The sequence below is a fragment of the Bombus huntii genome, chromosome 5 (genome assembly GCF_024542735.1).
Source record: "Bombus huntii isolate Logan2020A chromosome 5, iyBomHunt1.1, whole genome shotgun sequence".
NCBI lineage: Eukaryota > Metazoa > Arthropoda > Insecta > Hymenoptera > Apidae > Bombus > Bombus huntii.
The window spans coordinates 8,069,211-8,094,437 of NC_066242.1; the positions used below are offsets into that span (position 1 = coordinate 8,069,211).

The window sequence follows — 25,227 nt, forward strand, 5'->3', positions numbered from 1 at the left end:
AAATGAAATGGTGAATTTGACGAAATCCTTAGTAATATTCACAAGTTTATTTTTTCTTGCGTAATCATTTATAATTTATCATGAATTATTGAATAAAATTAATATACAATACATTTCGGAGCAAGATTTTGTTATACATGTTTACAAACTAAGAAAGTAAATACATAGGTAATCATAGCAGCAGGAATGGCGTACTATCTTACAAGACGTTTTGCGTGCCAAAATTTCATCATACATTGTATGTTTTAAAGGTATATTATTGTTACTAATATTAGTATTATTATTATTATTATTATTATTTATCAATGTTACCATTAATATTATCATTATTACTTATTACCATTAACATTACTTATTACATAAATCATATTTATTATATATGATTTATATCGTAATCGTATTTATATATATATATATATGTATATATATATGTAAGTGTATATATATATATATATATATATATATATATATATATATATATATATATATATATATATATATATATTTATTTATTTATTTTTTATATTTATAACGAACACCGCCCATTACTACTAGAATTACAAATGGGAGCTTAATCTGTCTCTGTCTCTCTTTTCTTCTTTCTTTTTTTGATAGTTCTGATACTCAAAATAGATGATATATCGTTGAATGCAATGTGATACACGCATTTTTTTCATTGATCACTCAGGAAAAATGTTCGTCCTGCACAGTTCACCTCCCATTCCAATATAGTGGTTTTTCTGATTGTTTTATATTCCACTCAAATATATATTCATTGCAGACACACTCATGGTGTATTTATATTTGTTGATTATGGTACAAATCTGTAAGCAAAAAGTAGAGTGTGTCTCCTACAGTAATTGATTAGATATATTAACAAAAATGCGTATTATATTTTTTTAATTATTATGTTACTTCTTACAGAAAAAAATACATTATACTCTATTTGAGAAACATTATGAATAAATTCTATTAAAGTTTAATGACAATGTCAGTTTTAATTCAGTTTCAAATATGATTATAAAAGAATATTATAGATATAAAATGTGTTAGTTATTGTATCCTAGTTAAATTGATAAATAATTGGTTATATACTACTACAATTGTCACTGCCAAAATATACTAATAAACATTATAAACTACAGAATACTTGGAACAAAAATAAAACAACATGTAAAACATGAAAAAATATTTATACAAATAATACTTTAATTATACATAACACAATACTATTTTCTTAAATTTCCTCTGAACTAACATATGTATAGAATAAACAAAAAATAAAATAGATTTTGTCCTTTAATCACTACTTTCTTTTTAACTTACTTAATCACAGCTATATTATAAAGATATAATTATGATGAAGGAATGAAAAAATTGAAGAAATTGGCTAAGCAATGATTTATATTGTTACATTAGAAGTAATAATGATAATGTTTTGATAAAAATGAAAAGAAACAGTTTTTACAGGATTTTTGTATTATATTATATACTACTTAAATAAAGGTTATTTTTGAAGTACTTACAGTTGTATTGATTAAATTAATAAACTCAAGTTTTAAATAAGAAATTAACACTTTCTTTAATATCATTTTATGATTTACAGTAGCAAATCTTAATAAAATTGTAAATATATTACAAGGATATTTTTACTCTCTTGTATCTAACATTTAATGGTATAATTAATATTATAAATGTATGTTATTCGTGTTTTAATCAAATAATAAGTATAAAAACTAAATGAAATAAGAATAGTATGTAACATTTTTAAGCATACAATATATAACGTTACTTTGTAATAGAATCTTGTAGAATTTAACATATAACGTATAAAAAAAAGAGAAATTTTCTAATTCTGATGTAGAATTTTAATTATGCATTATTTCCAATCAAGTGCAAATATATATATCCATGTTTTGCAACACGACAGATGATAAAATACAACAGGCTCATTAAAAGTATACAAATAAAAACGGGAAAAAATGCGAATTGGACTGCGCATTATTTACTGCAATAGTTGATCTACGAAGCTACGTAATATACAACGATATATTATGCAGAAATATACTTATATAAATATAATTTTTGTTCTAAAAGTATAGTGCATATTAAATGCCAAAATATTTATTTATAAATATTTATCTTAAAATTGTGCTAAAACAAATTTATAACAGACAAGAATCTTACTGCAATTGTGAGGTTTAAAAAAATCATCAGTTTTTATAGTTTCTAATATCATAAATGATTTTTTAACTATTAATAACTTATTTTCTGATGAAAATATAGAATTTATGAAATCTACTCATATTGTCTGTTATGTCTTAAAAATTCAGCAGACTTATATACAAAAACAAACTTTTTAGTGTAAAATGTCAATTTTGTCCTCTATAATGATGATTACTTTAGATATTCAATGATTTAATATGAAAAAATATTATTATTATTAATATAATCCAAATTTTGATGTTTGCGTCTTTTTTACTTGTTTAATAAATATTAAAAATGAAAGAAGTCAAAAGTACATGCAATAAAAATATTAAACATAACAAGAAATATGCTACAGCAATATCTACTCATGTCTCACAATACTAATACAAAATTTTGCATACAGTGCCCCATAAAATGTTTAAATTTTAACCTAATTAATATCAAAACATTTATATCATTGCAAGATAATCATTAGTGTCTATTCATTATATATCTTAGTATTATAAAAATATGTGGACATAGTATACTACAATATTATATCAAATGCTGGACTCATATCTGATGCACATATTAATTGTTTTGTGATTCTTTCAAGGATATTATATCTTTCACCATTGTTTATCACGAAGGTGTCAAATTGTAACTAATATAAAAGTGTATACCAATATATATTTGACACGTACAGATTTGGATAATCACTTGCAACAATTGCCAGTTGCTGCCTTTTGTCCTTCTGTCTCAACTAATCGGCGACCTTGACCACTTGTACTTGCATTTCCTGATTGTTCATTCTTTGGAAGTTTCTTAGCTGTAATATAATAACACAAAACTTTATTTAACAAAAAGAAAAATACAAATAGAAATAGAATATTATTAGAGATATATATTATACAAAGGAGATTAGTAAAATATTCTGAAATATAAAAAAAAAACTTTTTATAAACATACAACAATAAATATTTTATATGATTATAAAGTAAGTACACTCTGTGTTATTATACTGTATGTAATTTAATAAGCGGTATTATTTCAAATCCAGATGTTCTCTATGTAGGTTAGATAAATATAATAAAATTGTTCGTGTGCATAACAATACAATCTTACCAATTGCCAAAAATATATCATTAACATTCATTGCTGTTTTGGCTGAAGTTTCCATGAAAAGAAGGCCATTTTCATCTGCATAAGTTTGAGCTTCATCAAATTCTACAACTCTTTTATTTGAAAGATCAGCTTTATTTCCAGCTAGTGCTATAACTATACTTGGACTGGCTTGTCGTTGCAGTTCCTTCACCCACGTTTGAGCACGTACAAATGTGTCCTGTAGTTTTTTAAAGATACATGTAAAGATTAAAAAATAATATTCATAACAATTATCAAAAAAATAACGATTAAAGTCTTATTACTATTTTTATTAACACAAAACCCAGAACATAACTATTTTTTTGCCATTCACCTGAATAAATATTTGCATTAAATATTGCACATAATTTTCAGTATACTTAAAATGTATATTGAATTTGATAGATCTTTACTCACTTGGTTTGTTATATCATATACAACAATGGCTGCCTGTGCACCACGATAATACATTGGTGCAAGACTATGATAACGTTCCTGTCCTGCTGTATCCCAAATCTCGAACTTTACAGTTGTATCATCCAGGCATACAGTTTGTGTTAAAAATGCAGCTAAAACCAATAAAATACTATTTAGTTAGATACATATTGTATTAATTATAATTCATGTTATTTTCATGTGACCGATGCTGTAATTAACACTTATAGTGATATTGAAATCCATACCTCCAATAGTACTTTCTTGGTACTCATGGAACTGTCCTTTCACAAACCTCAAGACAAGACTTGATTTTCCCACAGCAGATTCTCCAAGTAACACCAGCTTAAACTGACATATCTTCCCTTGTGTTGAACCATTTGGCCTCTGGGCTGTACCCCGATTAGCCATGATCACCTATGTTTAAAAAATTTGTAAATATTTAGAACATATTACTCTTTTAGTGTAAAAATTATAAATTTTTTGCTGCTGTAAAGTTTATAGTGAATTAACATTTATAATAAGACACATTTAATACATTAGAAATAACAAAAAATTGGATGCGTTAATTTAGAAACATCTATAACACTAAACTTATGTTTCATTATTTTTAATATTCCTTCTTATAGCTTTTGTAAACAAACAGTAACATAAACTTTCTGTAAAATACTTAAATTTATTCAAAGCCTTGCTATTATCTCTAAAAATATTAAAAGCATAATTCTATATTTACAAAAATCTAACTATTTATTTCAGCATAAGACCAATTATTTTATATTTATTCAGTTATTATAAATGATAAAATTTTCTTTATAAATGAACAATAAATTGTTAAAATAACTCCTAAATTGGCATTTAAACTATAATATTATTTTAATTATAAAATATAACATAGAATTATATAAATAACAATTACTGGAATTCTGAAATAATTGTTGATTTTTTACTTGTACCTAAACCTGTAAATCAGCAGATAAAAGTCTATTTATACTGAAAGTTCATATGTAATAGATAAGGCTTTCAGTTACATACTAAGTAATCAACATTTAACTAAATGTTTTAGCTTGAACAATATAAACTGATAAATATACATAATAAATTATGATGTTTTTCTATAAACTCTAAAAGATTTTAATATAATGTTTAATACAATACTGAAAGTTATACAAGATGACTTTTTAACATGAGTATTATTAAATAAGAAAAATTAGTAATTCAAATTTAGATCTTCAGAAAAACATATTTTAAAGAATATTATAGCATATTAGCATATTGATTAAAAGTAATATATTAAAATAAATTTTTGAATCAAGCGTCACAAATATCAAATAATAGATTTCTTCACAATAGTATAAACATTATACCTTTCCAACCTTGCAGCTTGATATAGTTTCTATTATTTCTACATAAAACAATATAAAATAATTCGAAAGAAATTTTTTTATAATACTGTACAAATAACTAATATTATAAAGTACAAAATTTGACCACATGTAAATAACCTCTCAAAAATTGTATTACATTCAGTTTGCAATAAAATTAAATACAACAAAATATTATATCTACAACTAAATGAGAGAGAAGAATTAATATGGATTATAAGGATGAGGCTCCGTTAAAACGCATTACATAAAAACTGATCAAAGAACGGACGCAAAAATTGGAATAACAAAAAAGATGTATCCTTGGGTATTTAAGCGTATAAAGTACAAATAAACAAATAATCAAGAACCAAGATACGAATTACATCGTGAATGTCTGCAAAAATATGGAACTTGAGCAAATTAGAAGACAGGAGAAAAGAATTAGATATTGACTTGCATAAATGCGTATGATAAAATTTGATTGTCTACTCTATTGCGATTATTTTCTGACACTTACAAGTGAAAAAAACACAGTAGGAATAAACTAACGAAAAATAATAACGTATGCGGTTTAACCCATTAAAGCAGGGGATTCTGTTAATTACATTATCCAATTAGTTTGCGAGGAGAATCTTGTTGAATTGAACGAGTCCGTTATTGGTTTGCGATAATGTTACAATTGATAAAACCAGACAGACTCTAAATGATAAACGCGTAGCCTGTTCTAACAAGGAATATACGAGTGAGAATTGGTAACACGATGACTAAACGCAGCAACTTCACGGCAATCACGGAATTCGCGTTACTCGCGGCGACGAAAAGGAAACAGGTCCGCATCGCGCGAGCCCGTCCGGGTACGGCTGACAAGAAAAAAACATTCCTAAGAGAGAGAACATACCAAATGAAAAAAACATACACGCACATATATACAGAGCTTACGCGTACTTAGAAACAAAATGAAGCTACGTCAAACCTTGCATACGTACGAACTCACCCCAAACTTATCTACGTAACCAACAGCTCATAACCTTCAGCGAAATAGTATTATCGAAAAATCACAAGAAACCGTTAAAGCGATGCATAGGGACTGCGAAAGAAAGAAAGAAACCGATAAGGACAGACAGAATTCTGTGTACGCGCGCGCAAATTCTCTTTCTCTCTTCCTTATATACACATACATGCATACGTAGGTGTTCTTACATACGTTCTTTCTTTCTTCCACTTATTAATGCTCTATCTTCTTTCCTCTCATTTGCTTATTTGCTTAATCTGCGTTTCGTTCGTTCGCTTACTGATACGCTATCCCCACCCCCTTTCCCGCTATCTCTTTCTCATTCATTTACAGTGGAAGACAAAAGTATTCGTTTAGTAAGAATGCGAAAATAAAAAGTATTGTATTTGTTATAGTATTAATTATATTAATATGCATATGATTGTAGATTATACAGATGTTTGTAGTAATAAACAGAAAATACAAACTTTGTAACTTATAGAATGTTAATATTTGGAACAAAAGTATTTGCACTTTATAATTGATTATTATCAATATTACAATTGATATATTTTATTAATAACAGACTATAATTTACTTGGTATGTAATACATTAAATTTTTAAGAAACCCTACTGATATTTTACTTTATTAGAATCTTTGTGAAATATTCTATTATACCGACATATAAGAATGAATGAGATTTAAGCATGGTGATTGCTATGGTGACTTCCAGTCCTGGTCCTATTGAAATTAAGATGTATTTTCAAGTCCAACATTATTTGACCCATTTGGGTAATAAATATTAGTTCTCTAATTCCTAATGGAACAATACCCCGCCCTTATCACTATACTTTTTCCCTCATACTTCATAGTTGATCATACGTATCTTAAATCTATTTCAGTATCTGTTAATCATCATACCTTCTCTCATTCGTCTGATTGAAATTTCTGGGAAATCAAAATACGATGCTTTTCAAACATCTACACTTAAATATTTTAAAAGAAAGCCTGCAGACAAATGCCAACAAAGTTCAGCAGGATTAAGACCCATAGTAACAACCAGACTTAAATGTATGATGGGAACTAGAAAAACAGATAAGAAAATATCATATTAAATTAAAACAATATTTTAAAAAGATGAAATATTAATAACTCTACAAAGTATTAATTATAATATATAATAATAAACACTGATAGCGTATAGATATTTTGTCCCAAACATTAGCATTATGCAAATTTATAATTTTCATAAGTTACTATTGAGTATTTTAGTTGACCTTTGTTTTTTATATTTGTTACTACTAACATTGTTGTATAATGTATCATATGTATGTCAATCAACAATGCAGAATACAGTACTTTTTTATTTTCACATTCCTATCGTACGAATACTTTTGTCCCTCACTGTATTCATTTACAATGTCTTTCTTTCACTCACTCTCACTCTATCTTTCTCTCTTGAACTCGTTCATTCATGTTAATTCTTTCTCTTTCCCTCGAGATAGCAAGGGAGGGAGGACAAGAGAAGCAAATAAAGGGTGTAAGCGATGCGCCACGATAGTTACAGTTCTGACTACTTGTCACCGCCCGTGAAACGTCAGCAAGATCTGAAATAATCGAGAGGAGCTAAAGCATATCCTATGAATTAAGAGAAAACGACAGAGAAAAAAGAATTCACAATCTAAAAGAAACCACATGTCCTAGGGTACACACGTAAAATCTTGTCGATGTTCGTGCAATAGAATACACATTAAAAAGACGAATAACGTAGACACGGTATTAAGCATATTCTTTGCGTCTGTGATAGATATCACAATATCCCATAAACTAAACTGTTTCGTTATGGGTTATATAAAAAAGAAAAAGTGAACATTAGAAAAAAATTAGAAAAAAATGTTTGAGGTAGCAAGGAAAGGGACACCTGGCAACTGAATGAAAACTGAAATTTTCTATGGTTAACCTGCTAGCGTGAGGAAGCTCGCCGTCGAATAAGAATGCGGCACTAGCTCTTTAGACGGTCGATGAGCGCACAACACCGCGCGACGATGATTAATGTCAATTCACTGCCGCGCGTCAGATACGATCACTTGTCTTGAGTAAATCGGCCCACTAACCGAGCATAGATCGTGCAATCTATATAGAATGTGTACATTTATGACAGCTCCGGTTGGTACACACACACACACATACACACACGCACACAGAGGGCAGATTACACGGCTCTATGAAGCTTGTTGATTTTTTTCACATTCCTCCTTATACGTTCGGAGAATTAAGATCTTTCGCCACTTTTCGGAAAAACAATAACTGTTCCAAATGGCACTTTTCTCGACAAGATGGATGGTACCGATGTCTCTGTAACCTAACGGAATGAAGATTAAAATCAAAGTTGATCGCACTGTAAAGAATCAAGGTCCAAATCACGCACACGGTACACACAGTGCTGCAACACTTTCATTTACAACGTCAAATCCGAAAGTCACGATCACACGCAATAGTTTACCACCGATCAATCAATGAGTCAGTCAATTTACCCAGATATTCTACGTGAAATTATGAAGAAACGTCGAACAGATTTTAATCTGAGAGGATCCTTCAAGAGTAAGTACCTTTCTTCAATGTCGTTTTCTTTTTCCTCGAATCGGTAATGGCGCATTTCAATGAACACGGCCGGAGAACGGCGCCACTGCTGACCAATAAGATTACAGTTTCATTTTATAGTGTTCTTTATATATACAGAATTAGGTAAGAAAAATATTAATTTTCAATTTTAATAATATCGTAATTTATGTTCTCCTTAGAACTTTTAGTTCTATTGCTATACACTTTTTAAAATATATGTTTATATACTCTAATTTTTAATATATTTTACTACAATTTATAACGTTGCGAATGTTTTCAAATATAAGTAGGGATCTTTGTTATTAATAAATTTTATATTTCTTTATATACATATAAGATATAACGTCAGGTATTAAATATAAATTATAACAATATAAAGTAAAATATCAGAATTTCATAACATTTCAAATTCACGCTTGGAATATTAAAGAGATTTGCAACTAATTCGTATGGTAGGTGTATCAAGGCGGATACTTAGCAATTTTCTTCTCCCATCCTTATTTTAAATTATTTTAGAATTTTTATTTTATACTTGATCCACTATAATGTGTAAAATATTCAATTATGCAATTACTAAATCCATAAAATTGAAAAAAGAAACCTGTTACTAAAGATCCAATACAAAAAACAAAATTATATATGTACGTATGTTTATTATTCTCTTTCGGATTAAAAAGGTTATATAATTCAGTCGTCAGAGAATGGAGTAAAATATTGTATGTAAAATGTACTAATATACATTGTAACATAATATTTTATCATTAAATTTATTTCATAAATCTCTGTACTTGATTTTAGTAATTTTTAATAATTGCCATTATTTTTCTTATAATTATTTCTTCAATATAAGTTTATATAAATTATTATTAACATAAATATTTATCTCGAAATCACTATAGCAAATATTGTTAATTATTTTGGGCATTAGTAAAAAAATATAAACTTATTTCACCATTTTTAAATTACAAAATGAAAAATGAATTACAATAATTATTAAATATGTAACAAACTTGTTTTAATTATATTTAATATCCAGTATCAAATAATTTTTACACATGAAATATAAAAAAAATGAAAATTTTACATAAAACCATAGTAGCCGTCCTGAAAGTAAAAATGGCAACAATGCAAGAACCCGGCTTCCATATATCTAACCACAGCCGACTCTAGAGTTAGCTCTGTTTCTCTAAATAAAAATAGGTTTCCTGGTGCGGTGTTGCCACGTTTTTCAGCAGTTCTAGTACTTACTAGAGTCGGCAGTGATAAAACTATTAGCTGCACTGATTGACTTTAATTCAATTGGTTAATTTCAAACGTAATATTTAGAAATGGCCGCCAAATACCCGTTTTCTGCAAAACGATATTTATTATTTCCAACTTTATAAGTGTGTCTATGTATGTTAAAAGAACGCGTGTGCTTTACATTTTTGGAATGTACAAATAAGAATCATTTATTGTACATGCCCACATGTATACATAATTATATTTCGTAAGAGATTTTATTAAAAAAACTATACTATTCAATCGTAGTATTTGTAGTTTACATATAAAAATTTATTAGATTTATTAACTTTAATGTTATTAAAATTAAAAACTAGAAGGTTTACTAATATTCGAAATTTTATAATTACTTATGATATCTCAGACATAATGGACAAATACCAACACATAAGAACATTCATATCAGCGGTTTTAGAATATACTAAACATCCAAGTGAAACAACCGCTTCAATTTTACAACGAAATCTTGGGGTAATTATATATTATTTTATTGTTTTTAATACATTGAAAATGAATAGCGATTATAATCTTACATAATACTTATGAATTACTTATATGAATACTTGATATGATTTTGCAAAAGCTAAAACAAACTTTAATAAATATTTTAGTATTCTGTTCAATATATAAAATATCCTTTATAATAAAAATTTATGTTTAAAAGGTAATAAGTACATCATTGGATTTAAGCATTTTTGACCCTGGAACTAACATAGCAGCAGAGTTCTATGTTAGTTTGCATGAGCTGATGAATTCTTTAGCTTCCAGAACTACTTTGATTTGGAGTGCTGTGGATGTTTTACAAAATGCTTGTCGCAATGCTGCTGCAAGACAAGCTCTCATCCATACATTTAAATTTGCACCTATACTGGCAAGATTATTGGAAGTATGTATATTTGTGTATTTTAAAGATCACAAAAATATAGCATTAGAATATGATTTAAAAAATATAGAGATATATTTATTTTTATTACATTTAAGGTTCATATTTTGTTTCCTATAATAAAATTTTTGAATTTAACAACTGGAAATATAAAGAAAGTAATAATTTAATGCTTCTGTATAATAACTTCATAGGCAAATTTAACAAGCGAAAAGAGAATACGAGTATTAAAACTACTACAAGAATTGACATATGGAATAAAAATTTATTGGCAAGAAGCTCATTTACCATATCTGGTATCAGTATTAACACAATGGGTGACACAATCTAGGGAAGAAAACATTATTGCACTTTCCTTAGGTGTACTAGTAAATCTCTGTTACAAAAATCTTCCAGCTGTATATATATTAATAAGAACGATTGATACAAAAGCATTCATACGGACCTTATTAAAAATACAACATTATAGTGTTAATACCAAAGTACAATGCTGTAAGCTTTTGATTATATTAGAACATACAAATACAAATATTTCGGAAAAATCTATTTGGGATTTTGCTGATGTCACATTCAGCAGTTTTATTACAGCAATGAAACAAAAGGATGTTCTGTTACTGAGACACATCATAGATTTCTTTGACTATGTTGGACAAAATGAATATTCCCATGCTGTGTTGTTAACATATCCACAGTTAGTTATTTTATAATTTTCAATGTAATTTTGATATTTGATATAAAAATTACCTCATTTTTGTTTTAATTAGTTATGGCAGAGGCGTGGAAAATATATTGGCCACATTAGAAGATAATGCAGATCCAGAATGTGTTGCTCTCATGATGGAATTTTTGTCATTTCTAGTAAAATTAAAATTATCTGCTTTGGTATCTTTATATCCTTTATGTGTAAAAACTGCAATGACTTGGGTTCCTGTAGAACAGGTATGTCTTTGTTATATTTAAATACGAATAATGGGTAACAGATTATAATAATCTTTTCTAAATTAGGTGTGCTCTAGAGCATTAACTTTAATAAGAGTTACAGTAATTGATGCACGGCGTACTAAATCGTCATCTGAAGTGTTAGCAGAATTAGATGCTTCAGTTTTAATGCTCATAATAAATTCAGAAAATGATGAAATTCAAGGAAAATGTGAATTAACATTAGAAACAGAAACGAAATTAGCAGAATTAATGCAATTATTTCAAGAAATGGTTAAAACATCTACACTCAGAACAAAAGTGATGCAATCCTTGAATGAACAAATGATACGAAAATTATTAAGTCCAATGTTAGATTCTGAAACATGTGCAGCTGATAATTGGCCAGGGAATTTTATTCAAGTATTGTATTCTTGTTCCTTAAAAAATATAACTCTTGTTTTTTTATAGACATTTTTGATAATGATACTTTCTATTTTAGAATCCTACTACAAATTTATGTATTCATGCATTAGCTTTGACTGCTGATTTAGCTGCTGATAATTCGCAATGGTTAACTTTATATTCTGAGTTACTTAGAAAGAAACAAATTCAAATGACAATGGCAAATGCATTGTTCACTGGTGATACAGACATTAAACAAAAGGTTCTACAATTGACATCCACCATGGGATTTCCTCAAGAATGGTAGGTTTCATCTTAATGTTCTTTAGTTGTTTAACAAAGTACAAAGATTTTAACAGATATTGTTATTCAAATAAAACATTACTGTATTTTCACTACTAAAATTGAATACTTTGGCAACAAGTTATTTTAATTTTTATTGATGACAACTCTAGACAAATTCACTATCAGATGCAAATTGTATCCCATGTTTTTGTGTGACAAGTGTTTCCGCGGTGGCGCTTTGTATGAAGCAACTGGAGCCTTTGATATTGGTACAAAGTACTCATGGTATGGTAACAAATATTGGAAGTAAAATGTCCGTAAATGCAAGTAGTGAAATGGTCCCACTGTTTTCTTTCGTGCAAGAAGAACGGCTTGATGCATTTTTAGCAAAATTGGAAAGAACTTATGAGTCAAATCAAATCAATGATATTACCACATCAGCAGTAATGGAATTGTATGAATACAAGGTATATGCTTCTTTTTAAATACATCTTAACATAAGCACAAAATGCTTATTATATTTACTATATCTTATATTCGTATTATAAAAGTTAGCAGCTATGAGACATGCAGAACGGGCTATGCAATCTAGTTTAGAAGCAGCAAACAATCATGGAACCAGTTTGCAACATAGGCTGGCACAAGTAGTAGCAGAATCAAGCCGTTTACATCAAATGTTGTTTGACACACAGCAATGCTTAGAAGAAGTGAAGTCTACATTGACTGTAAAGCTTGCTGAAGCAGAAGAACAGAATAAAAAAGTAGTAGCTATTAAAACACAGGTTAGTATTTTTTATAGTGAATCTATCAAATAAGAGTTTAAATCAAAACTAAAATATAGAAGTCATATTTATAGGAAATTGAAGGTTTAGAAAAGATAGTAACAGAAAAGACTGCTAACATTGATCATCTAAATATAGTACTCGTGCAACATAAGCATGAATTAGAAAGTACTTTAAATAGAATTGAAACATTAACTAAAAAAATAAAAGAGTTAGAAATTGAATGTGTGACTGCAGATGCAAAAACCATGGAAATGACTAATAAAAATCACGAACTTAGTAAACTGCTTCTTAAAAGGCAGGATCAGTTAAATAAAAAGGATCAGGTACGTTTACATAGACTCTACTGTATACTATAATAGAATAATAGAATTGTTAATGTATGTATATATGATATTAAATAGGTAATAGAATTAAAAATTGCGGAAATTCAGTCTAATCAAAAAGATATATCTGCACTCAAACAAGAAACTCAACAATTATCAGAATTAGTACATACGTATGAAAAGAGCATTGCTGAAAAAGAGGAAATAATTAAGAAGATGAAAGCAGAATTGATGGATTTAAGTCGGATGCGTGACATGATTTTTGAACTTACTGCCAAAAAAAAGGAAGACCTAAACACAAGCTAATATTATATTTTTGTTGCAAAATTTATTTTCAAATTATCAAAACAATTTGATAGGAATTTTTAAAGAAATATTTCTTATTGATACCATTTTCTTATATTTTTAATATAAGTAATAGAAAAATAAATTTCGTTAATTTCTAAAATATTTATCGAACATCTCAAAATATCGTGTTCTATTTTTGTCGTATTTATAGACACTAAATACGCCTTATTTTAGGAAAGGAAGTTTACTGGCAAATTTTATCTGCTTTCTGACGTTCGGATCTTTCAAACAAAAAGTAGCATATGGTTGAAAGGCTGTTCCCCGTTTTTCTTTGTGGTCTATACTGTGATGTAAAATGATAGTTTTCCAAATTTAGCGATTATATATAGTTTGTTAGCAGTAAAAGTTGAAGAAAATAGAAAAAGTGGGGGAAGTGTGATTGTATATGTAGTTGTTCTTTGAACAAAATTATCTGCTCTGTTTACCACGATAATACTTCATCTATTTATTACTACAATTTTACCGGTACAAGATACATTTTTATTTTTATCATTCGCAACATAATTAATGCTTTTGGTATTAAAAAAGTAGAGATTACTTATTTTATACATGTAATATTTTATTGAAACAAAATATATAGCTCGAAAATAGTTGAAAATGCAAAAGAAAGTGTTTCGAAATATGCAATCGGAAAAGATCTTACCGCATTTACTTTCATTTCGTTTAAGAAAAAAGTTCATCGAACTATTGGAAAACCAGTATCACTTGCATTGGCATATTATAAGTAATTAAAAACTTCTCAATAATACATAGATGTGTATTGTTTTAAAATATTATTGTATATAAATAATTTATATAATATTTTTTCGACAATAGAAGGAAATAGCATTCTTAAAAAGGATTCGGTAAGAATTCAATGAAAGATTAATTAATTTTATTTATTTTGATGTTTATTTTAATGTCGGAGCTACATAGAATAATATATAATGAGTAATTAGCATTAATTCTAATTTAACATGTGCTAGTTCTACTTACATATACATGTATATTTTTATATATTATCCCTCAATAACAATATATTATAACCAATTTATATTCACCATTTTTCTGTATTTTGTATTGATAAAGCATTTATTGTATTATATCTATTTTAAAATCAATGATTTGAAGACATAAAAATTTATTCCTATACAACTGAAATACTGATATTATTTTCAATATTTTAAATTGAACATGGATAAGAATATAAGCTATACTTGTAGAATGAATAATATTCTTGCAAAAACAAATTTATATAAGTAGAAAGATTAAATATTATAATATTATAGAGTAATAATAATGATTAAAGAGATACAGATTACAGTTTATCTTAAACAATTGAAAATAAAATAAGAGGGGGGGGGGAGAGATTCTGTTACTTCACAATTTAAATCGTAATATCATTCTGTCGCTAAAAAGTGAAATTTTTAATTCAATTGTTTCTGTGTGTATGTGTGCGTGTGTGTACCTTATCATTTCGTTAAAACACATTAATGTACTAGTTAGAAAATCTAGTTTCATTAGCTTTGATAACAGAAGCGATAATTAGGTCTAAAGTAATATTAATGCTTTAAAAAAATTACTTATCTAAATTCGCTTACTTATTTGCAATGTACTATTCTTTATTACTTTTCTAACTATTGCGAAATTTGTTTGAATAATTTAAAAATTGAAATTTATTAAATTATATCATTCAATGAAATAAAATGTAAGAGGCATATTAAGATAATTATAGATGCATAAACTAATCAAAGATATCTGCATTGGATTAAACACAAACACAACTTATATATATTATATTCAATATGTTTAGTACAATTATAACGAGACATCAATAACAAGCTTCTTAAAGATATATACGGGCAAGAATGTATAATCTACTTCGAGTCAACAAAACAAATAGACCATTTTTTAATGGCATCGTGATGACTGTGAAATTATCATAATATCTATTTTTGCACTTTCTTGTTTCTAGACACATTATAGTTTATGTACTAAATGTAGATTCAAGAATTGAAAACTAGGAATGACACGGATACAATACACACTTATGTCTTCGATATAAGAGAAATATTCATTAATTGCTTAATGTGAGTGTGGGAGTATAATGTGTTCGAAAACTATATTATAATATTTCGGTGGATATTATTTATCTGTGAAATTTCAATGAGAAATTTTCCTGATACATAGTTATCAACCTTGAAATAAATGCTATCATAGACGGAACTTACGCAAAATAACTTATAACCACAGTTTTGTTACTCGATAGTATCGATACCATTTACGGGAGGTTTTGAAGACATCGACATGTGGTTGTTGTGGTTTTGTTGATGACTCTTTGCATGTGTTACTTTGGAAACACATGGACGACCAGCTAGAAAAGTTGCGAACTGCTCCTGTAAAAGTAGCATCAGTTGCTTGATACTATTTTTTGTATTGATACTAGTTGATGACATAGGTACATCATAATTAATAGAAATCTATAATAAATGTGGTTCGTGGTTAAACATCATTAGAGTGAACATTATTTGAATTCTACATACCAATAAATGATTTGTAGATGAATTGAGCCTTTGTATAGCCAAATTAATGGCTGAAATTTGTTCTTTTGCTGCACCCCTTTTACCGATAATTGGCATCATCTTCAGAACAAAAAGAGGCCGAATAAACATAGATAAACGAAGGAACCGTAGTAATGAATATTTCAAGAATTGAATGATGTACAAATTTATTGACAATTACTCTGAAAGTAGCATCCGCAACTACGAGCAATTGATGCGACACTCCAATGAGAAGTCTACCAAGATTGCGCGGGGTTCTAGCTGCTAACGTTGTTGTCCCATTCACTAGATGAACAATACGACGCGCAGATTCACGCGTTAAAAGAACCAATAACTGTTCTAGAGTAGCTGGTCGAGCTTGGTTTTCTGGTTCAGGCAAACTTAATGTTCCCCAAAGTTCTTTCGCCTTTTTAAACGCTAGTTTTGGGTCCGTTGCTAACTGTAACATATCAACTTCATCGTTCGCATAACAGAGCAAGTATATAATTGGAAAGTGATCAATGATGCAAAGTATAGTTTCTTTATTCAGTAAATGATATTAATAGATAATACAAATAAATAATACTTACTCAAGGCTTCCTTCTCCTTTCTTTTTACTTTTGCTAATTTTTATTTATTATTTGTATTGTTTATTACGTATATCAGCTGAAAGAAGTGTTACTTACCAATTCTACAATATATAAAAGTATATGAATGCATTCCGTTCCTTGTTCCTTAAGCGCTCGAGCTTCCGCTAATGTGCGACGCGTTAGCCGTTTTTGTAATTTCCTAGATAACCTGGCACCGTGTTTGATAGTTCGTGTGGTCTTACTCACAGGTTCAGATGGAGAGGAATCTAAAAAATAATTTTCGTTGACAACGATTTAACTTAATCGATTATTTGTTTGCTCGATACGGTACTTGACGTATCAGTTAACACTGAAACGCTAGAACCGATGATTAAAGATGGAGACCAAAGAAATAAAGATGAAAAATACACGAAAAGGTATATAATGCGAGGGAAAATCACTAATTTAATTATTTAATATATATTTAGAAGTTTAATTTGATATTAATTGAACATGATTTCATTTGTTATACATACAGTGATAAACAAAATGTATTTGCACATACCTTTATTCTCCAAATGAAGTGTGTCTTTACCAGATTTTATACACTTCATTTTCATAGTACAAAATTTTTGTAATCATATGAAATTACTGTTAAGTGATATAAAATTTAATATACTTAGATTTAATTAGTTAATACGTAAATACTATAATAAATACAATGAAGTATGAATACTTTTTGTATCCACTGTATATAGAAAGTGTAAAAGATTACTTTCTTAAGTTGCTATTAGAATATTTAAAATATGGTCTAAATTACTATCGGCAATTTAAAACGAATAATTTACCATGGTCTACTGTATCGGTAGAATCAGCAGGCAAGTAACGATCAACATATTTATCTGCGACAGTTAGAGCCCCATCTAATCTATCTACCGCTGCGTTCGCGGCTTGGCTTCCTATCAGTTTCACGCTTCCGGCACGCATTAGAACAGGCCTCACGATTTTGTTGCTCACATATTCTCGTGCATTGCAGTATATCTTTGTAATATAAAATACACATTGATTTCATTCTTTAGAATAATGAAATGTTAAATAACTAACATTTAACTTTAACTGTACTTACAAGATGCGGAGGAAGATGCACGGCTGGTACTCTCTGTTCAACGATATCGATACCTTTACAGAGCAATTGATCGATCGTCATAATAGGCCCATTTAATACGGAAATCGCAGGTTTCGCTGACGCTGTTGCAATTGCAAGTGATTGTTCAGCAGTATATAAACTCCAGCTCATCAATGAATTTGAACGCTGAAATTAACAATATCATGTTTGTCCCTTGATTTTGATTTTTTTCGTGAGGATATGACGATTACTAAGCTAGATAAATGGAAGATTAAGTAGAATAAGATTAATGTTTAAAGATGTGGTTGACATTTAAATTAATACGAATATAAAGAACATAAACTTATTAACAAATTGCTTTATTGCTGCATACACGTGCATTTATCTTAATCAGCCGTTTAAAATTTCTAACTAAAAAGTCATTGAGAAATATTTAAATTCTTGCATTAAAGCAATATTTTCATTTTTAGTTTATATACTTTCATACTTCTCTATTTTAAAGATAGCAGTTTGCTCACGCTATTTTACTTCTGGATACAATGTACATATATAAAAGTTTTGCTGATCATTGCAAACATACGGCACTTTCACGACAAACGAAACTAGCAAGTGAAGGATGAGAGAAAGTGGAGCGATTCGTGAAACTGTCAGATTATTAAAACAGTTTTGCTTACCTTTAGTCTATCGTAGACGTTACCAGCGATATGTATACTGTTTTCTACAATAGGCAGGTTGGAGATTCTAACAACTGATTCGAAACGCGGCAAATCGGAGTGCCGTTTGTTTTCGGAATATCGAGTTTTCGGGTTCGTTCGCGCCATTTGAGATAGTTGCTGTAATTAAGTCAAAATTATTATTTTCATTTCTAGTACAAAAAATACTAATACTCATATGTATACACAAGTACCAATTTCAAGCTTTCTGTTACTTATGTATGTTTTTGTATATTATGTTTTAATTATATTTTGTATCATATTACACTTTTCTATTCCGAATGATAGTTTTCATCTTAAAAATTTATTCCTTTTCTATATTTTTCATAAATCTCTAGCAAATAAACGTAAATAATCTATACATACAATGTAGAACTAACAACGACATGGTAACATTTCATTTTACTTACAGTACTTACTTTTAACAATATTCTTGACGTCAGTCGTCTTACAATAAAAGAAAACGAATGTTGTTGGTACTGTTTATAATAAATGTGTGATAACTTTTGATAGATACACATACAAGTGCAAACAAGAGTATAAAACGATTGTATGCATATAACGTGCCTAATGTATGAATTATAGTAAAGGAAGTTAATGATTAGAAAGGTCTGATCAGTTACATTACGTCGTCGAATAATATTCCTACAGCTTTGCAAAATTTTTAAATACACGATATATACAGTGCTGTATACTAATCGAGAGAAACCAGTTGTAGCAATTGATAAGAAAGGTCACATTATAATGTACCTCGTGGTTAATGTCGAGGCTGTACTTTCTCTTCAAGTATGTCAATAACTTAGATTTATTTATAGAGATCTGTTACCTACATCTTTAAGTCATATACTTAAATAATAAATACAAATATAAATAATATAAGTTGTCTCACTTCCGAAACTAAAAACGCCAATTTTATGTCGACAGAACGGTGTACACAAGTTTGTTTCAAACTTACTATAAAACTATAAAATTATACTATAGGTTCACGTTAAACACCGGTCGATACCCTTATTCTTATCGCGCTTATCGAAACCATAACGCAAACTTTGTCGATTAATTCGAACTAATTCTAATTCGAACAATATCTCGTATTTATATATATGATATATATGATGTATATACATGAGAGAGAGAGTGAGAGAGGGGGGGAGAGAAGGGGAGAGAGAGAGAGAGAAGTAGTAGTAGTAGAAGAAAGCGCCATCAGATTCAATATGTATATAAGCACGGAAGAAACGAATTTGAGGAATAATCGTTCGAAAGTAATTGGAATAAATATTTTCGAAGCTATTACAAAATATATTATAACGTTGTTAGAAAATATTTTTATAATAACAAGTTCAATAAACCTCAATATATACCTAAAATATTGCCGTATCTAATATAGTTGTATAGAGAATATATAGAGAATACAGATATCGAATTTCACAATTTGAATCTATTTCACAATAAGGATAGGAATTAGTTATCCAATTTCTTATATAACGTAACAAAGTTAATACGCATATAAAATTTTGCTTCATTAAACATAGATTCTATTAATCTTTAAAATAGAACTTTACCAGAGAGACAGAGATTAATGAATTTTACGGTAAACGCCAGATGTAGTGACCGGATCACACGAGGACGATCGAATTGCATTTAAATCTATATTAAAGTTTGAAAATCCATGAAAATTGGACTTAACCAATGACTAATCGATCGATAGTAGTTGCACAGATAATTGATCCTTACCTTAGGCTGCGAAAAGGCAAATGGACCGATAGTAAGGCGAAGACTTGATCACGATGAAATTATATAACGGAACTTAGCAGGGTGTAAAAACAGATGGAATGACAGAGTCAGTGTTTCGCGAAAGAACACGCCACTGACTGCACGTCGGAGTCTGCGAAATGGTATCTCATCGGTTTGACCTATGACACGCCGATTATACAGCCACGGCGACCATCATGCCTCATGAATCTATTTTTTCTCAGCTCTTGCTTTACACTTATAATCTAATAATACACAGTAAAAGTTCTGTATAAAGATCATAGAGAAATGAAGGTTAATCCTGATTCGTCCGCTCATTCACATTTAATTTTTTGCTTAAACACGAGGGGTAATGCATGTTAGACTATTCAAGGTTAGGTTTACTATAAAGCATATTTTTTTATATACATAATTATATGTGTAATTGGAGTAAAAATTGAGTTAATTAATATTTATAGTTTGCAGCGAATTTTAGTATCGGGCGATTTTAAGGGAATCTGATTTCTATATCTGTCACGATTATTAACTTTCACAGGTAAATATTTCAATGAAATACAATGTTTCGTAATTTAGAAATTTAATAAATCGATGATAGAAATTTCTAATGGAAAATAATAATATAGATGGAAATTTCAAACTGAATATTTTCAGAATTCATTGAAAAAGTTAAAGTTTCTTACTGTACAAAAATATTCAGCAACTGTTTATAAAAAGATATCTAACAATTTTTTAATTCAGAAAATGTTAGATGTTGCAATGGTTCAATTCATTAATGTTGAACAGTCAATTTCATGGAGATACGAATTGTCTCAGTAATTAGAAAGAAAAGAAAAGATACATAATTCTAAAACGAAAGTTACTATTATAGAACACAATAAGATGAATATCATCCTAAATAATTGGATGAGCATTTTTAAAAATCATCATCATCGTAACCATTTGTCATTTGTTACAAGTAATGGTAAATAAATATTTTAATCTGAAGTTATAAATGTACAACGGTGGTAGTACGTATTTAGAAATTAAATTATTTGGGAATTAATGTAATTCTCAAATACTTGTAACATTTAAATTATTTCAATTATTTCAATGTAAAACATATATAACGTGTTACGCATGCAGAAAATTATACATTTAAAAATACGTAACGCCAGACATAAGCGATACGATAAAGAAGAAAGTAGTTGCGACATGGTAGTAGTCGAAGGGCAGTGTATCTACTTATAGTAATAGCTATAGAAAATTTATAGTGGAAAAGGAGACTACGTGGAAAACTTTAAATTATCGCCGGCAGACGTTCTTAATTGCTATACAAAGTCCATCGCATCAAACGACTATTTGCGTGTATGGGATGGTATAGTAATCAGTTGAATATGTGTGAATAAAAATACATCTTATTTTTTATTTGACACGTATTTTGAAGGAAGACATCACGTATCATATTTTTTCCTATATTTAATATTATATTAAAATTCAGTTTAGATAATGAGAATTCAAATTTGTATTTCTGAATTTCAGTAAAAAGTTAAGTAATATCAATGTAAAGTAATGAGACGATTTAGAATTTATCTTTCATTGTACAACGTATCATTATACAATTATGCTATTTAGTAGAATTTAATTCTTCCTAAGTCCATTTGACAGACTGTTATGTCTTTGTAACAGAAACAAAGATTAATTCGTGATATTAAGGTGTAGAAAAATCATATTTCTGATAACCTTTGTACTACAGGATATCTATTGGAAACTATTTAGTCAATGATCAAGTTCAGGAAAAGCTATTTGAGTTATTTGAATTGGATAGTTATTTTAAGAGTGGGATGGATTTTTCGAGGATTAAGAAATAAAACATCTTTCTATATTAAAGACGGGAAATTCTAGGCGAATTTTATCTTATTGCTTTGAAAGAAATATTGATTTTTGAAATGTGTCGCTGGAAAACAAATTATCTATTTTTAGAAAGTCAAAGGTTTAAAGGTTGATTGGATTATTTATTAAGAGTTGGTTTATTTATTATTTACCAAAGAGATATGGTATCTATCGTTTAAAAAAAGGATTTCAACAAAATCCATTTAAACCGAAACAAGACTAGCTAAAACACCCCAAAGAAAAAGTTTATTTGTATAACTGTTATAATATTAATGTATGTTAAATAAGTTTGAATACAATGTTTCTCAATTTATAAACCTAGTATGTAGAAAATTAGACACAACCACACTGTAATTAAGTGTGTTCTTAGTTCATCAATCCCAATTTAATGACATAGATAACAAGTAATAAGGAGAGAAATGAATTACTGAGCCCACTAATGCAATAATTGCATCACATGGTAAATGGTTATTATGTACACGCACGATTACACGTGTACATCATTCTTTTCTATATCGCTAATTTATTTTATATGGTTTAGAAGATTTAAATTTAAATATTCTCAGTTCAATAAAATGGAACTCAATATCCATATTATAGGAATAGTGTAATAGCACAAGTCCATTTTGTACAAATAATCTTCTTCTTAATATATACAATTAGTAGAATCATCACTTAAAATTAAGTTGAACATAGTTATTAGATATATAAGCATGTTTGTTATTAGAATTAGAAAATTGTTTCATTTCTTCTGGATTATTCTTCTGGTTATTGTAACATTATATAAGAATGATTAAAATCATGTTTTAAAATTATTAAAGATATCCAAATGAAATGAGAATTTTTAAAGAATTTTTCAAACTTTGTAATAGCCCATTGTATATGTTTTACATATACATGTAATATTACATGTATGTATATGCATACTGAAAATAATATAATAAGAATCCGATCAAGTGTAGCATATGCAGCGAAGTGCAATAAAATAAACGATATCTATATTTAGTTGAAATTATCGCGGCTCCTCGTGTGATTTAATAATTGTTTTAGAGGATAGTCGCTGAGTATATTATCAACAATTAATTTTTTTATTTATCACTATTACAAGATTATTATTATTATTATTGTCATAAAATGATTTCTCACTGTTCGTTTCTTTTATTAGTTTCTTAACGCGAAGCAAATGATAAGTGGAGCGCGGTTCTAATTTATGTTCAATACAAACATTCTACAATTGATCTTATTAGTTTTAACTGTGATGTATATCAAGATTTATTTTTGGTTTCTATGCAAACATTATCATACAATACATATAGTAACTTATTGAAAAAATCTACAGTAAATAATAATTCTTTAGGAAATGCGGTTTCTCTACGAGCGTAATTAGCCATACGACTCAGCATAATGGGAATTTTATAATAGTCATGGTCATGACTAACTTTTAGATGATACGTAAATGACGATGCAAAAAATTCCTGGAATACGGAAAACATTATGCCGTAGGGATTATTCAATGCTCGAAGAAGGTAGCGAAGATAAAAATATTTAAAGAATACAATCGTGTTGAAGTTGGTATATTATATTTGTCAGTTATTGTAAGATATTAGTAATATAATATGGTATAATAAAATATGAGATTTAATTGTTAGTTTCCGGCAGATTCAATGATATTTTGATTACTTAGACTTAGATACTTTATCAGCCGCATCATTGACTAAATACAAAATAGACCTGTGTTTAAAATTTTGTGTCTCACATTCTGAAACACAACCTCGAAAAGAATCAGAGCGTTTCTTATGGAGCGTTCAAATGATCAATATTATTGTCAATATTTAGGGTTTTCAACATTGTATTGACAATGCATCTATATTTGTCGTCGGTGGTCTAGAGAGTCTCTTATGTATGGTAATGTTGAGAATTTTGGATATTGACAGTAATATTGACATTAATGTTCATCATCTGAACGTTCCTTTATGCTTTTTGTGATTTGCTACGAATATAAGAATTATATTCAATTTAAGCATCGAAAGCGATAAAAATGAACTTGATATCTACGGAACATCGCGATCTGTACTACCGAGCGTTAAGGGATTTATCCATAAATGTCTGTGGTTTATCACAGAGGTTACTGGTCTGTGGCTTTATCTGTAATTTAGTTAATGATAAAAAAGATCACGAATAACCATATGTAAGTATGTAGGAATATGAAGCATTATCTATTGATGGTAACAAATTTCTTACTTGCTTACGAACTAAAAATTGAAACCTGTTGATTTTATTTTAAAATAATAACTAACTTAATTAAAAATATTATCGTAAATGTAATATCTTTTAATACGCGTAGTCGAAGCTTCGAACAGAAAATCAAGAAAACGAAAGGCAAGATTTATTGATCCCGTTATGGGAGAAGAAAGAATTAACAGAATTGTAGCAACACAAGAGGAGAAAGAAAAAGTAACAGATTAAGTTAAACTTTCATTTGTAAGAGAGAAAATGGATGAACTAGCTAAACAAGGTCAACTTTTTTAAGGAAGAAGAAAGGCTCTGATAAAAATTAAGTTAAAATTAGACTTTGATTGACTTTCTTTCTTCTACAAATGTCGATTAAATGTTTTACAGAGTTAAAAACTTTATAAGTTAACTTAAAAACATTATATGTTTTTATATCTGTAACACATATTCTTACCTAGATTTCAAATTGTCTCCTATT

General features: G+C 28.4%; 3 protein-coding genes across 13 annotated transcripts; 1 reads left to right on the forward strand and 2 right to left on the reverse strand.

The window, feature by feature from the left end:
* Positions 1 to 32: 32 nt before the first annotated feature.
* LOC126865705 (ras-related protein Rab-5C) lies at positions 33 to 8,845 on the reverse strand. 8 transcript variants are annotated; one of them, XM_050618527.1, is made up of 6 exons: positions 8,732 to 8,845; positions 4,014 to 4,182; positions 3,748 to 3,899; positions 3,313 to 3,529; positions 2,892 to 3,016; positions 33 to 824 (listed from the first exon to the last, which is right to left on the reverse strand). In XM_050618527.1, the coding sequence occupies exons 2-5, from the start codon at positions 4,174 to 4,176 to the stop codon at positions 2,904 to 2,906; spliced, it is 645 nt and encodes a 214-aa protein (XP_050474484.1). In that variant the 5' UTR covers positions 4,177 to 4,182; positions 8,732 to 8,845; the 3' UTR covers positions 33 to 824; positions 2,892 to 2,903. The 8 variants fall into 8 exon arrangements, with proteins under 8 accessions (XP_050474484.1, XP_050474488.1, XP_050474483.1 ...); XM_050618531.1 differs by having other exon boundaries at positions 8,657 to 8,805; XM_050618526.1 differs by having other exon boundaries at positions 8,083 to 8,776.
* LOC126865692 (uncharacterized) lies at positions 8,578 to 14,093 on the forward strand. Of its 3 annotated transcripts, none has more exons than XM_050618504.1 (11): positions 8,578 to 8,723; positions 10,390 to 10,496; positions 10,690 to 10,911; positions 11,103 to 11,599; positions 11,673 to 11,847; positions 11,914 to 12,249; positions 12,329 to 12,534; positions 12,737 to 12,983; positions 13,068 to 13,298; positions 13,373 to 13,624; positions 13,703 to 14,093. In XM_050618504.1, the coding sequence occupies exons 1-11, from the start codon at positions 8,639 to 8,641 to the stop codon at positions 13,928 to 13,930; spliced, it is 2,586 nt and encodes an 861-aa protein (XP_050474461.1). In that variant the 5' UTR covers positions 8,578 to 8,638; the 3' UTR covers positions 13,931 to 14,093. The 3 variants fall into 3 exon arrangements, with proteins under 3 accessions (XP_050474461.1, XP_050474463.1, XP_050474462.1); XM_050618505.1 differs by lacking the exon at positions 8,578 to 8,723 and adding an exon at positions 9,728 to 10,233; XM_050618506.1 differs by lacking the exon at positions 10,390 to 10,496 and having other exon boundaries at positions 8,591 to 8,723; positions 10,787 to 10,911.
* A 1,626-nt stretch (positions 14,094 to 15,719) lies between these two features.
* On the reverse strand, positions 15,720 to 21,131 carry LOC126865700 (lipid storage droplets surface-binding protein 1). 2 transcript variants are annotated; one of them, XM_050618521.1, is made up of 8 exons: positions 20,631 to 21,131; positions 18,861 to 19,019; positions 18,187 to 18,372; positions 17,909 to 18,101; positions 17,178 to 17,347; positions 16,694 to 16,951; positions 16,495 to 16,593; positions 15,720 to 16,347 (listed from the first exon to the last, which is right to left on the reverse strand). In XM_050618521.1, the coding sequence occupies exons 2-8, from the start codon at positions 19,005 to 19,007 to the stop codon at positions 16,210 to 16,212; spliced, it is 1,191 nt and encodes a 396-aa protein (XP_050474478.1). In that variant the 5' UTR covers positions 19,008 to 19,019; positions 20,631 to 21,131; the 3' UTR covers positions 15,720 to 16,209. The 2 variants fall into 2 exon arrangements, with proteins under 2 accessions (XP_050474478.1, XP_050474477.1); XM_050618520.1 differs by lacking the exon at positions 20,631 to 21,131 and adding an exon at positions 19,319 to 20,597.
* Positions 21,132 to 25,227: the final 4,096 nt, after the last annotated feature.